Raw genomic sequence first — 16,205 nt, 5'->3', positions numbered from 1 at the left:
CCGCAGAGAAATGAAAAACGGCACCTCTCAAATGAGGCGAGGGAGAAGCAGCCTCTTGCACGACCGAGGATAGGGATGCGCAAGAAGCACAAACGCAATTATCCCTCGCGCCAGCTCTGCTGTTTGTCAGAAACTGGCGCGCGTTTAAGGGCTCGAGCATGCTGATTAGGCTTACCAGATGCCCGGAGAGCCTTCAGGGTGGACACAAGACAGCGCGCCCAGAGTCATTACCTCAGCCAAATAGACTTCTCATTTGTTTTGCCGATCCTGGTACAGCATCAAGGATGAGAGAAAAATAAATAATAACATGTTTTTCTCTGGTACACTAAATCATCACCAAAGGCACACATGTTTATCATTGTTTTTCTCTTTGATCTCTGAGCTCCTACCTTCACATGGAATAAGTGTTTTAGATCGACCTGCAGTTATTTAATAATAATAATACAGTGCCTTCAGAAAGTATTCATACCCCTTGACTTATTCCACATTTTGTTGTTATAGCCTGAATTCAAAATTGATTACATTGCTTTTTTCATTTCAATACCGAATAATGACAAAGTGAATCAATGTTTTTAGACATTTTTGCTAATCTACTGAAAATGAAATACAGAAATATCTAATTTACTTACATAAGTATTCACACCCCTGAGTCAATACATGTTTGGCAGTAAATACAGCTTTGAGTCTTTCTGGGTAAGTCTCAGAGCTTTGCACACCTGGATTGTACAATATTTGCACATAGTAAAAAAAATGTTATTCTTCAAGCTCTGTCAAGTTGGTTGTTGATCAATGCTATACAGCCATTTTCATGTCTTGCCATAGCTTTCCAAGCCGATTTAAGTCAAAACTGTAACTAGGCCACTCAAGGACATTCAATGTCGTCTTGGTAAGCAACTCCAGTGTATATTTGGCCTTGTGCTTTCGGTTATTGTCCTGCTGAAAGGTGAATTTGTCTCCGAGTGTCTGTTGAAAAGCAGACTGAACCAGACTGAACCAGGTTTCCCTCTAGGATTTTGCATGTGCTTAGCTCTGTTCCGTTTTTTCTTATCCCAAAAAACTCCCTAGTCCTTGTTGATGAAAAGCATTCCCATAACATTATGCAGTCACCAACATGCTTGACAATATGAAGAGTGGTACTCAGTTATGTGTTGTGTTGTATTTGGCCCAAACATAACGCTTTGTATTCAGGACATAAAGTAAATTTCTTTGCCACATTTCTTGCAGTTTTACTTCAGTGCCTTATTACGAACAAGACGCATGGTTTGGAATATATTTGATCTGTACAAGCGTCCTTCTTTTCACTGTCATTTAGGTTAGAATTATGGAGTAACTACAATGTTGTTGATCCATCCTCAGTTTTCTCCTATCACAGCCATTAAACTATGTAACTGTTTTAAAGTGACCATTGCCTCATGGTGAAACGCCTGTGAGGTTTCTTTCCTCTCCTGCAACTGACACCTGTATCTTATTAGTGACTGGGTGTACTGATATACCATCCAAAGTGTAATTCATAACTTCACCATGCTCAAAGGGATATTCAATGTCTGATAAACAATAAAATACAAATGTAACTACTAATAGGTGTCCTTCTTTGCGAGGCATTGGAAAACCTCCCTGGTCTTTGTGATGGAATCTGTGTTTGAAATTCACTGCTCGACTGAGGGACCTTACAGATAATTGTATGTGTGTGGTACAGAGATGAGGTAGTGATTAAAAAATCATGTTAAACACTATTATTGCACACAGAGTCCATGCAACCTATTATATGACTTAAGGTAATTTTTTACTCCTGAACTTATTTAGGCTTGCCATAACAAAGGGGTTGAATACTGATTGACTCAAGAAATGTCAGATTTTCATTTGTAATTAATTTGTAAATACTTCAAAAAAATATAATTCCACTTTGATATTATGGGGTATTGTGTGACACTAAATCTCAATTTAATCTATACATTCAAGCAAGCTGTAACACAACAAAATTTGGAAAAAGTCAAGGGGTGTGAATACTTTCTGAAGGCAATGTATATGCCATTTTAGTACTTTCTCCAAAACGGCTTACAGTCCTGCGTGCATACATTTTACATATGGGTGGCCCCAGCAGAAATCGAACCCACGACCCTTGGCGTTGCAAGCGCCATGCTCTACCGACTGAGCTACACAGGACCATCCACAGGAGCTATCCAGTTTGAAGTGGATCTGTGTTCATCTAACAGACTGGCCTCCCCCAGGAGCCTCGCCCCTAATCAGATCTGGTAGCTGAGACCATAATCACATAGGACCACCTGACAGATGGCATAACGTGGGCATAGAGGTTATTTTCTGACACTGTAAAAATCATTGTGCTGGCACCTTCCTATATTGCCATTCACCAGCTGGTCTTTTTCAAAATGCACTGTTATTTAGGTTCAAACACAATGTTATTTTTACCATTTGTCACACCGTCCCCGTGTCACCATCCAATAGTCGATTTTAAAGCATTATGAGAGTGGAGAGAGCAAATCATGAGATGGTGAAACTGAAAAATGTCCCTCATTTTGACAGCTAAATGGCCCTATACCACGGGTGGAGACCAGTGGCAGTCCGTGCCGTTTAAGATGAGGGAAGACGATACATTTTTTATGAGAATGGCTCATTTCTATTACAGCATATTGGATGACTGTCATTCATATTCCATTCACCCAGCTCAATGTAACATCAATAGGTTTCGGCTACTACATAACTCACATTTTCCCTATACCCATCATGAGGTTGTAACAACCTAGCCTATGAATGAAAGTTCACAACGTAGTTTGAGACAAATTTTATTAATCAAGGTGACAGTGACATTGACTACCGCCTTGCACACTCTTCCCTGCATCTAGCAGATCTAGGATATAATCATTAGTCCAACAGTTGCAAACAAGAGTTTCAAATTCAGGTAGTATGTTTATCAACATTTCGTTCCATTTAAGAAAAGTTTTTCAACAGAATCGGCGGAATGAATACATCCTTGATCACACACAAACATTTCACTTTCATAGCAGCCAAATACAAAAAGCATGATCATTTGTTCGTTGTATAATTCCTTCTCGCATCGAAGAGCTCTCCTCTTCTCATCTTTTCCTCTCACTTGTGAACTTCAGTGCACAACACATCTGTCTGTGACCAGGCAAAAAAAACTTTCCAAGCCAAACCTTCATATCATAACTGCTAACCGCTAAGCACAGCCTACATCGCTGTCAACCTAATAGCTAACGTCACAGTCAACATAGTAACTAGAACTAACGCGTTAATAAACCCGCTACAATCATGCAGTACAGTGTACAGTCAGCAAGCAGTTTAGCAGTTACATCATAGGGTGCCTCTGTTTGATCAATTTTTTCGAGAGGCTAGACTAGCTAGCTGCATTCACTGACTACGTGAATGTGAAAAATTACAAAATATAACTAGCTCTCTCTATTGGTTCTTCAGTTCTAAAGAAATAACTATTATCTTTCTCTTTCTATGAGTCAACTACTCACCACATTTTAAGCACTGCAGTGTTAGCTAGCTGTAGCTTATGCTTTCAGTACCAGATTCATTCTCTGATCCTTTGATTGGGTGGACATGTCATTTCATGTTCCAAGAGCTCTGATAGGTTGGAGGACGTCCTCTGGACGTTGTCATAATTACTGTGTAAGTTCATGGAAAGGGGTGAGAACCATGAGACTCCTAGGTTTTGTATTGAAGTCAGTGTACCTAGAGGACGGAAACAAGCTGTCCTCCGTGCTACCCTACAGAGTGCTGTTGAGACTATAGACCTACCTTGCAAAACAGTATTTGAATGAATTATTTGGTGACGTGAATATATTTAGTATAGTTTTATATTAAAAGGTTAACTTTGTTTCATTATTTAAATTAGGAAATTCACTGAGGACGTTCCAACCGTTCCTCCTCCACTGGTGGAAACCTTCAGTCATGACTGGCCACAGGCCCCTCATGTTGTACAAGCTTTTGTTCCATTCCAGTTCTTCTACACACTCAAGTTCATCATGTTGGAAAGAGAAGACCAAGATAAGTTTAATATTTGAATTATGAATCTTGTGCTTATCCTTAAAATAGTCTTTGCTCACTCATATGAACTTCCCATGTCATCTCATCGGTGGTCCACTAACCAGTAAGTTAAATGCTCTGTATGAATCCAGCTCGACACACAGTGCCATTGTGAGGTTGCAATTTGCATCTCTTCATTTTACTCAGAGCAGAGCGCTGGAAAGAAAGGCTCGTTTACATTTATTGAAATCCCATTTATTTATTTTTCCATCTGCCAACTATCCACCTGTGAAACTAGATTCTTACCCTGGCTGAAAGGTGCAGGGGCTTAAACGTCTACCCATTGCCATTGTTTCCTGCCCATAAAACCGCTGAAGGGCCTCACAGCCCAACGCAGATCGTTACATTGTAAAGCACAGTGACAGAGCGGCACATAACATTAGTATTGAGAAGCTAAGCGTGTCAGAGAAATTAAACAATACATTTCCCTTCCAATTAAAGAAATAAATTGTTGCTAAACCAGTGGAGGGGAAGTTACACTGTATTCCACACAGGAAACACAATTACTGATAGATATGTAATTAGTAACTCCTATGGTTTAAATGGTAAACACTGCAGCTACTCTCCAATGCATCACAGAGCAGGGTTAGAAGGGTCGCTGTCGTAGAGGAACAGAATACATCAGGATCTCAGATGCCAAAATGTCAACAGAAAATGAACATTTTGGAGAAAGGAGCAATGTCAAGGAAAAATATGAAATGACAGAGGTGAGAATGTGTTGTGTACATGAATAACATGCACAGCTACAGTAAACACAGGAGGAAAAACAAGAGGAGACAAATTAAAAGAAACACATTCCAAGCTGAAAAAACATCTCAGGATTTATTGAGAAAAGATTTGCTTTCCCAATTGTGGTTACAAAGTAGAGCTATAACAAGGTAAGAGAGACTACTCCAAGACTGAGTGAGCCGTATATTGAGACCCCATATCAAACACCATGTGGGGGAACTGCAGCCCATTGTTTGGGAAAAATGTTCAAACATTTAAATTAGCTAGGAACATATCTGAAAGTAAACCATAACGGACGTGTAAGTGAAAGTAATCCAAAACAGAAGAAAATGATTGCTATATCCTTATCAACCATCCCTAATTTTTATAATTCTCAAACTCTTGACAGAGAAACTACAACGCCCTCCCTCCATCTCCTTCAACCATTCCTCCCTCCCTTCTCTATTTCTTTGGTTCTTGGTACTGGTGGTGCAGCTTCAATACGTCTTCCTGGGACACTCTGGTCCAGCCCTCACTGTGGACGTGGTAAAGGTTGACCTGTCCTCCGCTGTAGGCATCTCGGTACGTGGCCTGGTAGATAGCCCTGCGGCCCAGCTCACACGCCTCTTCCACAGATAGATCCTGTCTCAGCCCACTGTCCACCACACCGTACGCATACATGGACCCAGAGCCCACTGCAAACAGGTCCCCGCACACACGGTTCCCCTCCGAGTCCACGTAGTACAACCCTGAGGAGGCAGAGAGACAGGAGTCAGTCTGTACCATCTGACATTCAGGGAGGGGTAGGAGGAGAGCAAGGTAAAGCAGGTTAATTTAACAGACTTTCGGAATCAGGTGTTGAACTGTGTCAGGGAAATTGTAAATAAGGCATTTATTTTTTATAAGTCTGCAAATTCTTAACCTGTTTTCACTTTGTTATTATGGGGTATTGTGTGTAGTTATATTGATTTGATGGTAAAAATGTATTTAATACATTTTAGAATAAGGAAAGTCAAGGAGCCTGAATACTTTCCGAATTGGGGGGGGGGTTATTTATTTATTTATTTTCCCACTGCTAGTCTAAAAGAATTCTCGGCTGACCAACAGCCTGTCCACTAAATGGGGTCAGCCCTAGTGTGTAGCCTACACCTCATAAGGTCCCACAGTTGACAGTGCATGTCAGAGCAAAAACCAAGCCATGAGGTCCAAGGAATTGTTCGTAGAACTCAGAGACAGGATTGTGTCGAGGCACAGATCTGGGGAAGGGTACCAAAACATTTCTGCTGCATTGAAGGTCCCCAAGAACACAGTGGCCTCCATCATTCTTAAAATGGAAGAAGTTTGGAACCACCAAGACTCTTCCTAGAGCTGGCCGGCCTGTCAAACTGAGCAATCGGAGGAGAAGGGCCTTGGTCAGGGAGGTGTCCAAGAACCCAATGGTCACTGACAGATTTCCAGAGTTCCTCTGGGGCGATGGGAGAACCTTCCAGAAGGACAATCATCTCTGCAGCACTTCACCAATCAGTTATTTATGGTAGTGGCCAGATGGAAGCCACTCCTCAGTAAAAAAGCACATAACAGCCTGCTTGGAGTTTTCCAAAAGGCACCTAAAGGACTCTCAGATCATAAGAAACAAGTTTATCTTGTCTGATGAAACCAAGAGGCCAAGCGTCACATCTGGAGGAAAACTGGCACCATCCCTATGGTGAAGCATGGTGGTAGCAGCATCATGCTGTGGGGATGTTTTTCAGCGGCAGGGGCTAGGAGACTAGTCAGGTTCGAGGGAAAAATGAACGGCGCAAAGCGCAGAGAGATCCTTGATGAAAACCTGCTCCAGAGCGCTCAAAACTTCAGACTGGGGCGAAGGTTCACTTCCAACAGGACAACGACCCTAAGCACACAGCCAAGACAACGCAGGAGCGGCTTTGGGACAAGTCTCTGAATGGGCCACTCAATGACAAACTTGAACCAGATTTATTTTGAGATATATAGACTACTATAAATTAAATGAAACTGTTCCACGAAAATGTGCACATAAATCATAACTTGCATGCAGATCAGTAGAAATTGTACGATAACTTGGCACTCCAAACCGCTGGTGTAGGCTGTTAACGGCAACTTCATGAGCATAATGGCAGAATCTGCGAAGGCCAGCAGCAGCGGAAGAGGAGGGTCGGGAACAGGTTTTTTTTCATCTGGTTAGGCGATGTTGATCTCGGACTCTTAGTCATTTGTTTTACTTCATTTTTAAATAACAGTGCTTAAAGCATCAGGCAAGCTCAGTAGCCCACATATAGATGATTTTTATAAAAACATAGGATGTGTCAAATATATATTTAAAAATACACTTTTTAAAATGTTTACCAATCGCTTGGTTGAAAGAACAGACAACTCTCGGTCGACCAAGATAAAAAAAAAAATTGTTAGGGACAGCCCTACCATCCACACACACACTTCTCTCACACACACAAACACGTAATAGATCCAAGTGCACACACCATGCGGTGCCCTCCAGAGGGAATGTGAACAGCTGCATCCTCTCAGAGTAAACCAAGCCCAGCAGAACCTGCTGACGAGGCACATCCCGACACACTGCCTGCCTGTCTACCCCGGGGCGCTGCTCTAGGCCTTATTGATCCCTCCCAACACACCCAAATTAACTATCGACCCATACCGGGCCAAGCAGGTGACCCGAACTCAGAGGAAATATGGAAAAACGAAAGAACAAAATCACAACCATATTTACACACTCGCACATGCTACACTTGATAATGCAAGCACACATACACACACAACATTCAGGCTGGTGTATTTGCAAGGATGACTTGTGAGACAGTTTGTTCCCCAATGTGACACACGCAGAGGGCTTGATCACAGTGACGCAGCAGCAGTGACTAGCCCCACCAGCCTGTGTTGTTCCACTAGAGAGCCAACCTACAGATGATGAATCAGGGAGGGAAAAGGCCTGTTCTCTCAACACCGGCAAAATGTGAACCTATGATAATTGTGAATCACACACACACACCCTCCCAGTGATAGGCTACAGAGTACAGCTCCCAGGCCAGTTAAGGACAGCCTATTAAAGCACACGTCTTTAAGACATTGCTCTAAGAAGTCACAATTGCTTTCAACTGGCAAATTGCACCTTCTATACGCGTCGTTAGCTCCCTCTGATAATCACTAAGCTCCTGCCTATGCGCCAGGATAATTTGCCATTTTGGAGCTGCGACTGAAGACTGAGGAGGACTGGTTAAAAATGTAATAGAAGAGACTTTTCTAAAGGCAGCCACTCATGCAAAGAGGCAAGGAGGAGGGTGGCTCTTCAGGGCCAGGCAGGGATAAAAGCACCAACACCTCCACATCCATAACACACCTGGGATCTATGTAGAGAACGCAGGAATGAAGATTGGGATGACGGAGGGGGAGGGAGAATGCGTCACTGAGAAGCGGCACAGAAGATGAGGGAAGAGGGGGACGCTCATCATGGCAGAACAAAAGGGCTTAAATTCATGAGCCCACATAAACCTGCAGGAAGGCGGCGGGCTGCGAGCGGCGGAACGTTCCGGCATAGCGCCTCCACCAGTTAGGTGACAGGCGGTTAAGCTCTAGCTCTTTTTCATGTCAGCGATGAGGAACATCAGAGTGACAGCATTCAGAAGAGCAGGGGCTGGCATCAGATGGACGAGCAGAGTGTCTGTCTGAATGTGTCTGTCTCACTTAAACACATCACTGGCTCCGCTCTAAGGGAAAGGAGGCCAGGGGCTTCAAAAACAGATGCTCAGCCTCACACTCACTAGGGAACAGCAGCTTACCTATACTGTGCAGCTCCTGCTACCTGTGCAAATCCACTGACTCACTCACTTCAGGAGCCTACGTGGTTTGGTATTACAGTGCATTAACTTGGCCGTCAATGTATCATCTAGTCTCTCTCCATTTTATGACGCTTACCCTTTTAATAGTAACTGTTCAATGTTCCCAGATTTCTTTGAAATATAATTACGAGTGAAAGTTTTCCTTCCCCCCAAAAATTGTAATTAAGTATGTTAATTGTGTTGGAATGGTGTGGGCGTACAGAATGTGTGTCATTAAAAATATTCTTGCTTTTGAAGTGGTTCTCTTTCACCAAGTTATGCTTTAGCCACAAATAGGAGTATAGTACGAGTCAACAACATCATTTGGATACGAGTTAACAGAATATGAACTTTTAAAAGTGAGCTTTTCACTGGACAGTTACTTTAAGTCCACTGATCACAAAACATGAGACGATTTGTGTCCTAGAAGCCAGAGACAGAGGTGACAGAACACGACCACGAGAGGAGTGCGTTAACTCACACCATCTAGCAGCCAGGCACTAAGCCTGTTGACCATATGAGAGTCATGGCATTGAATGTTATTACAGTCATATTAGTCAAGATCTTAACATACTTTATTAGATATATTTCTTGTGCCACTTAAGACACTTAATCACCAGAATAACAGTGCTTGACATCATTGTAGCCGCTAATGAGCTTTCTCTTAATCGAGATTGATTTAATTTAGATGACATTTACCTCTCCATTCAATCACTGGCATTGTAGCTGCCGCCATTCCTATTGCACTTATAGTGGGATCATTATTCACGCAATTGATTGCAGGATTTAATACGAGTCACCTAGGTCCCAGGCAGTCTGGAAGTCCACACATACTCCCCACTCTGAACAAAGCTCATCGATCAAGCAGAACCACTTTATGCATGCGAACCAATTGTCCGGGCCAAGACCTTGCGTCAATCACCACGCCGGCTCTCCCTGGCCCACAGTCCCAGCCCTATCAATCTCCCATCACAGCGTCACGGTGCAGCCTTCTTTAAGCACACCTCATGTACTGTAATGTTGACTACTGACTCTTACCTCACAGCATCTAAAAACACAAGTCAAATCCACAAAAGTAAGCAAGTGTGACACCAATGCCATCTAGTGGGAGACAACCAAAATGCACTCAATCCAGTACTTAGCCTACTTTCTGAACTGTGTTGGTAACTGTTGACAGCTGATGTGTTGTAAACATTTTCACAAGCAGCAGAGACAGGAGAAGTTCGCTCAATCCCTACTAACTATTATGAACCACAACAACAAAAAAAGGTGTGTGTGTGATATATATATACACACACACACACACACACACACACACACACACACACACACACACACACACACACACACACACACACACACACACACACACACACACACACACACACACACACACACACACACACACACACACACACACACCTCATACTCTGAGCAGCTACTAACTCATGCTGTATGTTGCCTACCTTTGGTATGAGTATGGGAAAACAGTGTTTACATAGTTGGCTAGTTCACCGGATCATAGTGTAAATAAATACATGTACAGGTATGACTGGGGTTCCACTGTAACATAGCTACGTCAATTGTGGTAACACGTGTGCTCAGAGTGTAGGAGTTTTAATTACCTGGCCCCCTCTTGTCCCAACCACACACCATGGTGCCCATGCTGAGGCCCATGCCTTTATACTGGTACACCATATTGGCCAGAAGCTTGGAGGCAGCTGCCACAGAGATGCGCTCCTTGTTGCGAAGCTCATAGACGCGACACTGGCGGGCCAGCAGGCGCTCCCAGAAGCTGCAGTCAGCTGCACCTCCAGCCATGGTGCCCAGCAGGTACGGGTTAATCTCTATAACCTTCTTTACAGTCTGAGAGGCGATGTAGGCGCCAGCTGTGGCCCGAGAGTCCACCGCCACGATGACACCATGTTGGAACTGTGGAATAATGACAAATGGGATTTCAGGTTAGTTAGGGAGGGCCAGCTGCACTTGACTTGAGAGATTGGTGGCCTTACTGGCTGTCCGTTGATAGTTTATTTCTGCTACAGAGAGGTTGATCCATCACTTTTAGAAGGATACAAATTCTCATGAACAAAGTTTAGGCCAGTATGTAATGTATACTTAGCAAGTAACTTTTGCCCTGGATAGGACTACGTAACTAACTAAGTGCAATTAAAAGTACTGACAAATGCCAAGCAAATACACTACTGTGGCTACTAGCTAGTATGTGACACATTTGGATAAAGCAAACTTGTAATCTAGCTGAAGAACTGTCAGTGTTGTCAAGCTACTGTAAGCAGTTATTTAAATAGCTAGCTTGCAAGCTTGGCTAGCGTTGGCAATGATAAAGCACAATTAGCACGCTAACTGGCTGGCTAACATAAGCTAGCTAACCATCAAGAAAACTGAAAACAGACACAGCAAGAAACTCAACACTTCACCAATATATCTAGATATAGGTGATATCAAATACAATATCACGGATATCATTTTAGTTAATGTGTGAGTTATTTTACATTTTAAAAAAATAGGCTTTAACTAGCAATCTCAATTTACTTTGAAAGCCAAGGTGGTAGTCCCATGGAGAAATTCTATTTTCCTCTCCGGGCCGTCCTTGTCGTCAGGGCCGAGTGAAGCTTTTATGGCAAAATTAAGTCTGTCGCCCGGTGCAGCCCCAAATCCCAAGTCGGTCTGACCGAACCCACAACCAAATGAAAAAGCCCGGTCATTACTAAATGAAAAATCCGCAGACTCACCCTGCAAAACACTAGACAACGCCATCTTTGAAAGTGTTTTGGAGCTCAACCGACACGCACGTCTTCTTCTTCTATGGTATTTTTGCGATTGCACAATTGAATGTGCATCCCGCCATCTACTGTACGGGATGAAAAGAGGATAACACTTTCTAACTTTTGAACGGTACTACCGAGTCTGGGATTTATATATACCATTCAAAAGTTTGGGGTCAATTAGAAATGTCCTTGTTTTTGAAAGAAAAGCTAATTTTTTGTCCATTAAAATAACATCAAATTGATCAGAAATACAGTGTAGACATTGCTAATATTGTAAATGACTATTGTAGCTGGAAACGGCTGACTTTTTATGGAATATCTACATAGGCGTACAGAGCCCCATTATCTTGTTCTAAGAAATGAAGGCTATTCCATGCGAGAAATCCCGGAGTCGCTTCTTCACTGTTGATGTTGAGACTGGTGTTGTGAGTGTACTATTTAATTAAGCTGCCAGTTGAGGACTTGTGAGGCGTCTGTTTCTCAAACTCCTCTTTCTATTCGGGTTAGAGCCAGTTTGCACTGTTCTGTAAAGAGAGTAGTACACAGCATTGTACGAGATCTTCAGTTTCTTGGCAATTTCTCTCATGGAAAAGCCTTCATTTCTCAGAACAAGAATAGACTGACGAGTTTCAGAAGAAAGGTCTCTGTTTCTGGTCATTTTGAGCCTGTAATCGAACCCACAAATGCTGATACTCCAGATACTGAACTAGTCTAAAGAAGGCCAGTTTTATTGCTTATTTAATCAGAACAACAGTTTTCAGCTGTGCTAACATAATTTCAAAAGTGTTTTCTAATGATCAATTAGCCTTTAAAATGATCAACTTGGATTAGCTAACACAGTGTGCCATTGGAACACATGAGTGATAGTTGCTGATAATGGGCCTCTGTACACCTATGTAGATATTCCATTAAAAACCATCCGTTTCCAGCTACAATAGTCATTTACAACATTAGCAATATCTACACTGCATTTTGGATGAATTTTATGTTATTTTAATGGACAAAAAAAATGTGCTTTTCTTTCAAAAACAAGGACATTTCTAAGTGACCCCAAACTTTTGAATGGTAGTGTGTACCTAAAATTGTATTAAATCAAACAACTTTACTGTTAAAAAAAATGTATAGATCTGATCCCTACACAGGCTCAAGGGGAGCCTCGGAGGGCCGGCCTTCTTCTGGCACCAGTACCCCTTGCATGTCTTCAGATGTAAAATCCTTATGTCCCAAAAACTTTCCTGCCGCAGCCACAATGTCCAGTTTTATAGACTTCTTTGAGACTTGAGTCGTACAGTTTATAACTGTGGCCATGAACTCTACCTTTTTAACACACAGGGTATTGTTTGTCTGGCAGCAAACTTTTACTACAGGCTGTGGTGCATCCACTACCCTAAGTTCACTAGCATCACTTGTTTTCTAAATTATTTTAAATCGCCTCCGCATTGGAGATTCGATTGATTACTCTAACTTTTGCCAACTCAATCTCCTTCACTCCAGGAACTCGGGATCATGAACCCCACCACAATTGCAACACCGTCGTCCTTCTACACATCGTTCTTCAGTATACTCTGTCCGTCTGCACACACTTGAAACAACAATCCAGTTCTTACACTGCAGTGGTTTGGGAACGAAAGCTCTAACACTATCTTACATAATCAAGCTTCACATGCGTAGGTAGATGCTCTTTGTAAAAAAGAAAAAACAATAGGACCAACAGACTTTCTTCTTTTCTCCATTCACCCAGCAAGTCAGAAGCCGGGCACCAACCACACCAGGAATTCTCCTTAGGTATTCAACATGAACATCCATCGTCACCCTTGAGGTGACTCCTTTGGCGGGTGCTCTACTCTGAAGTTCAAAGCACGAAACTTCTGTTGTCCGGATTCTTTTGAGGCCCACTGCAATCTTCCTCTGTTCTTAAGAAATACAACAAATCAAAATAAGACCCCCCCCAAAAAAGAAGCAAATCACTATCATTCATAGACGTATCCTTCACTCCAATTTTAGACAATTTCCTTTTTGTTCCAGTTTGACATTCAGGACTTTCATCTTCACCAACTTTGCTTGACGCTCTGCGCGAATCAAACTCAGCTTTCGCTCCACTCCACACCATTTTACTCCACCTCTCTGTATTTTCTCTCGCTCTACTGATCTCCACTTCCCCACACCTAGAGTCAAGACCAAAGATGTTGCATGACTCCCGGCATCTTTCTTTTCTGTCTTCTTTGAATCGAAGACGCCAAATGCTAAGAGCGGCCACTATTGCACTGGCAGGATGCCAACCGCTGTTAAACTTAATCCAAGAAGAAGTAGTATCTCACTGGCAGACTGTGGCAGCCCTCATCTAATTTATACCTTGCTTGTTGCCAACCTTTCCTCTTCATTCTCTTCCTCTCCACCGACACCCTGTATCTGCCCCACCATCTCTGCATACATTTCCCTTACTTTCTGTAAAAAGCGGCCAATGATTCTATTTACTTTATATTTTCCTTAAATCTACCCTAGCCCAAGAATGAACTAAAGGAGCATAAAATTACTCCCTATAGTACAAGGAACTGACATGTTCTGTTTCTAGGTGAATTGGCTCTGGCAGTCCAAACATCCAAATACTCCATCTAAACGTGAATTAATTCTCAATTGCGGTACAGTTCTAGAAACATAAAGCCCTCTGCCTTCCTATCACATCAAAATAATTTCACAAATGCTAAATATAGGCTACATTTACTGTACACTATTTAACCGGTTTTAACAGAGTTGCCGCCGACAGTATTTTTTAGTGACAACATGATTACGGCGTCCGTCTTCCGTTTACACACAGGTGTTCGGAGACGCAGATAGCTAATTAGCAGAGGTAGTCGCCTCTGTCTTCCATCTGTTTTCTGTAAACAAGAGCTGCAACATGGAAATATGGCTGATATAAAAGATACGTTCCTTATGTTTCCAAAACCGTACTGCAAGCGATGAATGTTAATGTTCAGCACGAGCGTCGGTGCTCTTAACAAAACTCCCCCAGCCAAAAGATATACGTTCATGAATAGACGCTAAAGGTAATTAGCAGCTATGAATGGGCTAAATCTACCCCTACCCTCTAACCCCAACCCTAATCATCCCCCTTCCCTATTTATCAATCCCTATTTCTTATCTTCCGCACTCTCTTCTTTTCCCCTGTTCAGCACCCTCTCCCTCTCTCTGTGGTACTCCTCTCTCAGATCCTCCCTGTCTCTTCGGCAATATCCTTGGGCAGTGATGTGGAAAACGTCCACACAGTTCCCTGAATATGCATCCCTGTGTGTGGCCCTGTACACAGCTTCTCTGGCCAATGAGATAGCCTCCTCCTCATTCAGGCTCCACCGCATCTCTCCATCCAGCACTCCGTAAGCATAAGGCGAACCTGAGCCAACCGAGAAGAGCTCTCCCTGCAGCCGGGTGCCATCACTGCACACATAGAACAGCTTTGGGCCACAACGATCCCTGACAGGGGATCTTGTCAGGTCCACGTCAGTTACTGCATGTCTTGTTCTCTCACAGGCACTGTCAGTCAAGTCATCTTGACTACAAGCATCACTAGTTGACATTCCTGTCTCTTCAAGGGGCCGTTTTACTGGAGAGATGCTGTCGTCTCTGCCCGATCCCATCCTATCAACTCTTTGTCCCTTGAATTCCTCCATCCTAACCTCCTCTACATCCCAGCCACAAAGAGTGGCTGCCACACACACATCAGTCCCCTTAAAGGGGTGCAGCATATGAGAGAGGAGCTTGGCAGAGCCAGTGATTGACAAGCGGCGGCCGTGGCGTAGCTGGTAAAGGCGGATCTCTCTGGCCAGGATTCTCTCCCATAGCATGCAGTCTGCACCACTGCCTGAAGTGGTGACCAGTAAATGGGAGTGGATGGGCAGGATCTTCTGGGCAGAGGGACAGGCGACAAGCCCTGAGCAGCTGGCACGTGTGTCTGCCGCTGCTATAACACCTCCTTGGAACACAAAGGCCAGGGTAGTGGTTCCATGAGACAAAGGGAATGGGCGGCGGGTGGGCGGTGATGAGGTGGACAGGGAAGAAAGGGACGTGTGTCTGTTGTCACAGCGGAAAGGAACAGAGCTCTGAGTAGGTATGAAAAAGCGCAGAGGGACCCCTCCATCTCTCTCAGGTGATTTAAACCTTCCCCAACCAAGGATCCTCTCATCAGCCATGTCCAGGAGAGGAGTGGTATCTCCCATAGGCCCAGATAGTGAGGCAGGAGTGTTCCACCTGTGAGACATAGGGGTGTCCTGAAAGCCACTTACGTCTTGTAAAGCCATTGTGATTGTCTATGGCTGACGGATTGTGGTAGATATCAATGCAATAAAGATCACAAAACAGACTCAATCTCCCTACAAAAACAGATTTACTGTCCCTTGAATTTGAGTAAAAGGTTGATGCTCAGTGTAATCTCTCAATAAGGAGAGGCAATAACATTTAACAGCTCAGAGCAATCCATAATTCAGAGAAACTGTCCTTAGGCTTGTCCAATTTCTCCCAGTGAAATCCATTTTTACAGCCTTGTATATGACAGTCCTGCTTGGTATCAACTCTCTCCCCAAATACAATGACACTGAACTTTAAGTGTTTTTATATAGCAGTCTGACACACACATGCGCAACCGCACACAAACACACACACTAATATTTCTCACAAGCATTTAGCTTGACTTAGCGATATATGATAGTGCTTCTGTTGTGATGGTGATACGATATAGAGAAGCGACTCTACAAACACTACAGGGTCAATTCTGAGGCAGCTTGTCAATAGGCCA

At 43.2% G+C, this 16,205-nt stretch overlaps 2 protein-coding genes across 2 annotated transcripts; both read right to left on the bottom strand.

Moving 5' to 3' along the window:
- Nucleotides 1–4,874: 4,874 nt before the first annotated feature.
- Nucleotides 4,875–11,468, bottom strand: LOC106569426 (proteasome subunit beta type-5-like). The gene is made up of 3 exons (XM_014140774.3): nucleotides 11,184–11,468; nucleotides 10,256–10,562; nucleotides 4,875–5,528 (listed from the first exon to the last, which is right to left on the bottom strand). The coding sequence occupies exons 1-3, from the start codon at nucleotides 11,406–11,408 to the stop codon at nucleotides 5,242–5,244; spliced, it is 819 nt and encodes a 272-aa protein (XP_013996249.1). The 5' UTR covers nucleotides 11,409–11,468; the 3' UTR covers nucleotides 4,875–5,241.
- A 944-nt stretch (nucleotides 11,469–12,412) lies between these two features.
- On the bottom strand, nucleotides 12,413–15,977 carry LOC106569425 (proteasome subunit beta type-5). The gene has a single exon (XM_045693668.2). It carries the CDS (start codon nucleotides 15,709–15,711, stop codon nucleotides 14,548–14,550), a length of 1,164 nt encoding a protein of 387 aa, XP_045549624.1. The 5' UTR covers nucleotides 15,712–15,977; the 3' UTR covers nucleotides 12,413–14,547.
- Between the last annotated feature and the right edge of the window lie 228 nt (nucleotides 15,978–16,205).

This window comes from Salmo salar, chromosome 14 (genome assembly GCF_965601325.2).
Source record: "Salmo salar chromosome 14, fSalSal1, whole genome shotgun sequence".
In the NCBI taxonomy this organism is placed as follows: Eukaryota; Metazoa; Chordata; class Actinopteri; order Salmoniformes; family Salmonidae; genus Salmo; species Salmo salar.
The sequence above is the reverse complement of the archived record's forward strand: the minus strand, read 5'-3'. Positions and strand labels throughout refer to the sequence as shown.

What these genes read in the sequence shown, in the direction of transcription:
- LOC106569426 (XM_014140774.3), bottom strand. Translation starts at nt 11,408, where the DNA reads ATGGCGTTGTCTAGTGTTTTGCAGGGTGAGTCTGCGGATTTTTCATTT. An exon ending in CTACCACCTTGGCTTTCAAA is followed by an intron (nt 10,563 to 11,183) that starts GTAAATTGAGAT and finishes ATTATTCCACAG; the next exon opens with TTCCAACATGGTGTCATCGT. An exon ending in TTGGGACAAGAGGGGGCCAG is followed by an intron (nt 5,529 to 10,255) that starts GTAATTAAAACT and finishes CTGCCTCCTCAG; the next exon opens with GGTTGTACTACGTGGACTCG.
- LOC106569425 (XM_045693668.2), bottom strand. Translation starts at nt 15,711, where the DNA reads ATGGCTTTACAAGACGTAAGTGGCTTTCAGGACACCCCTATGTCTCAC.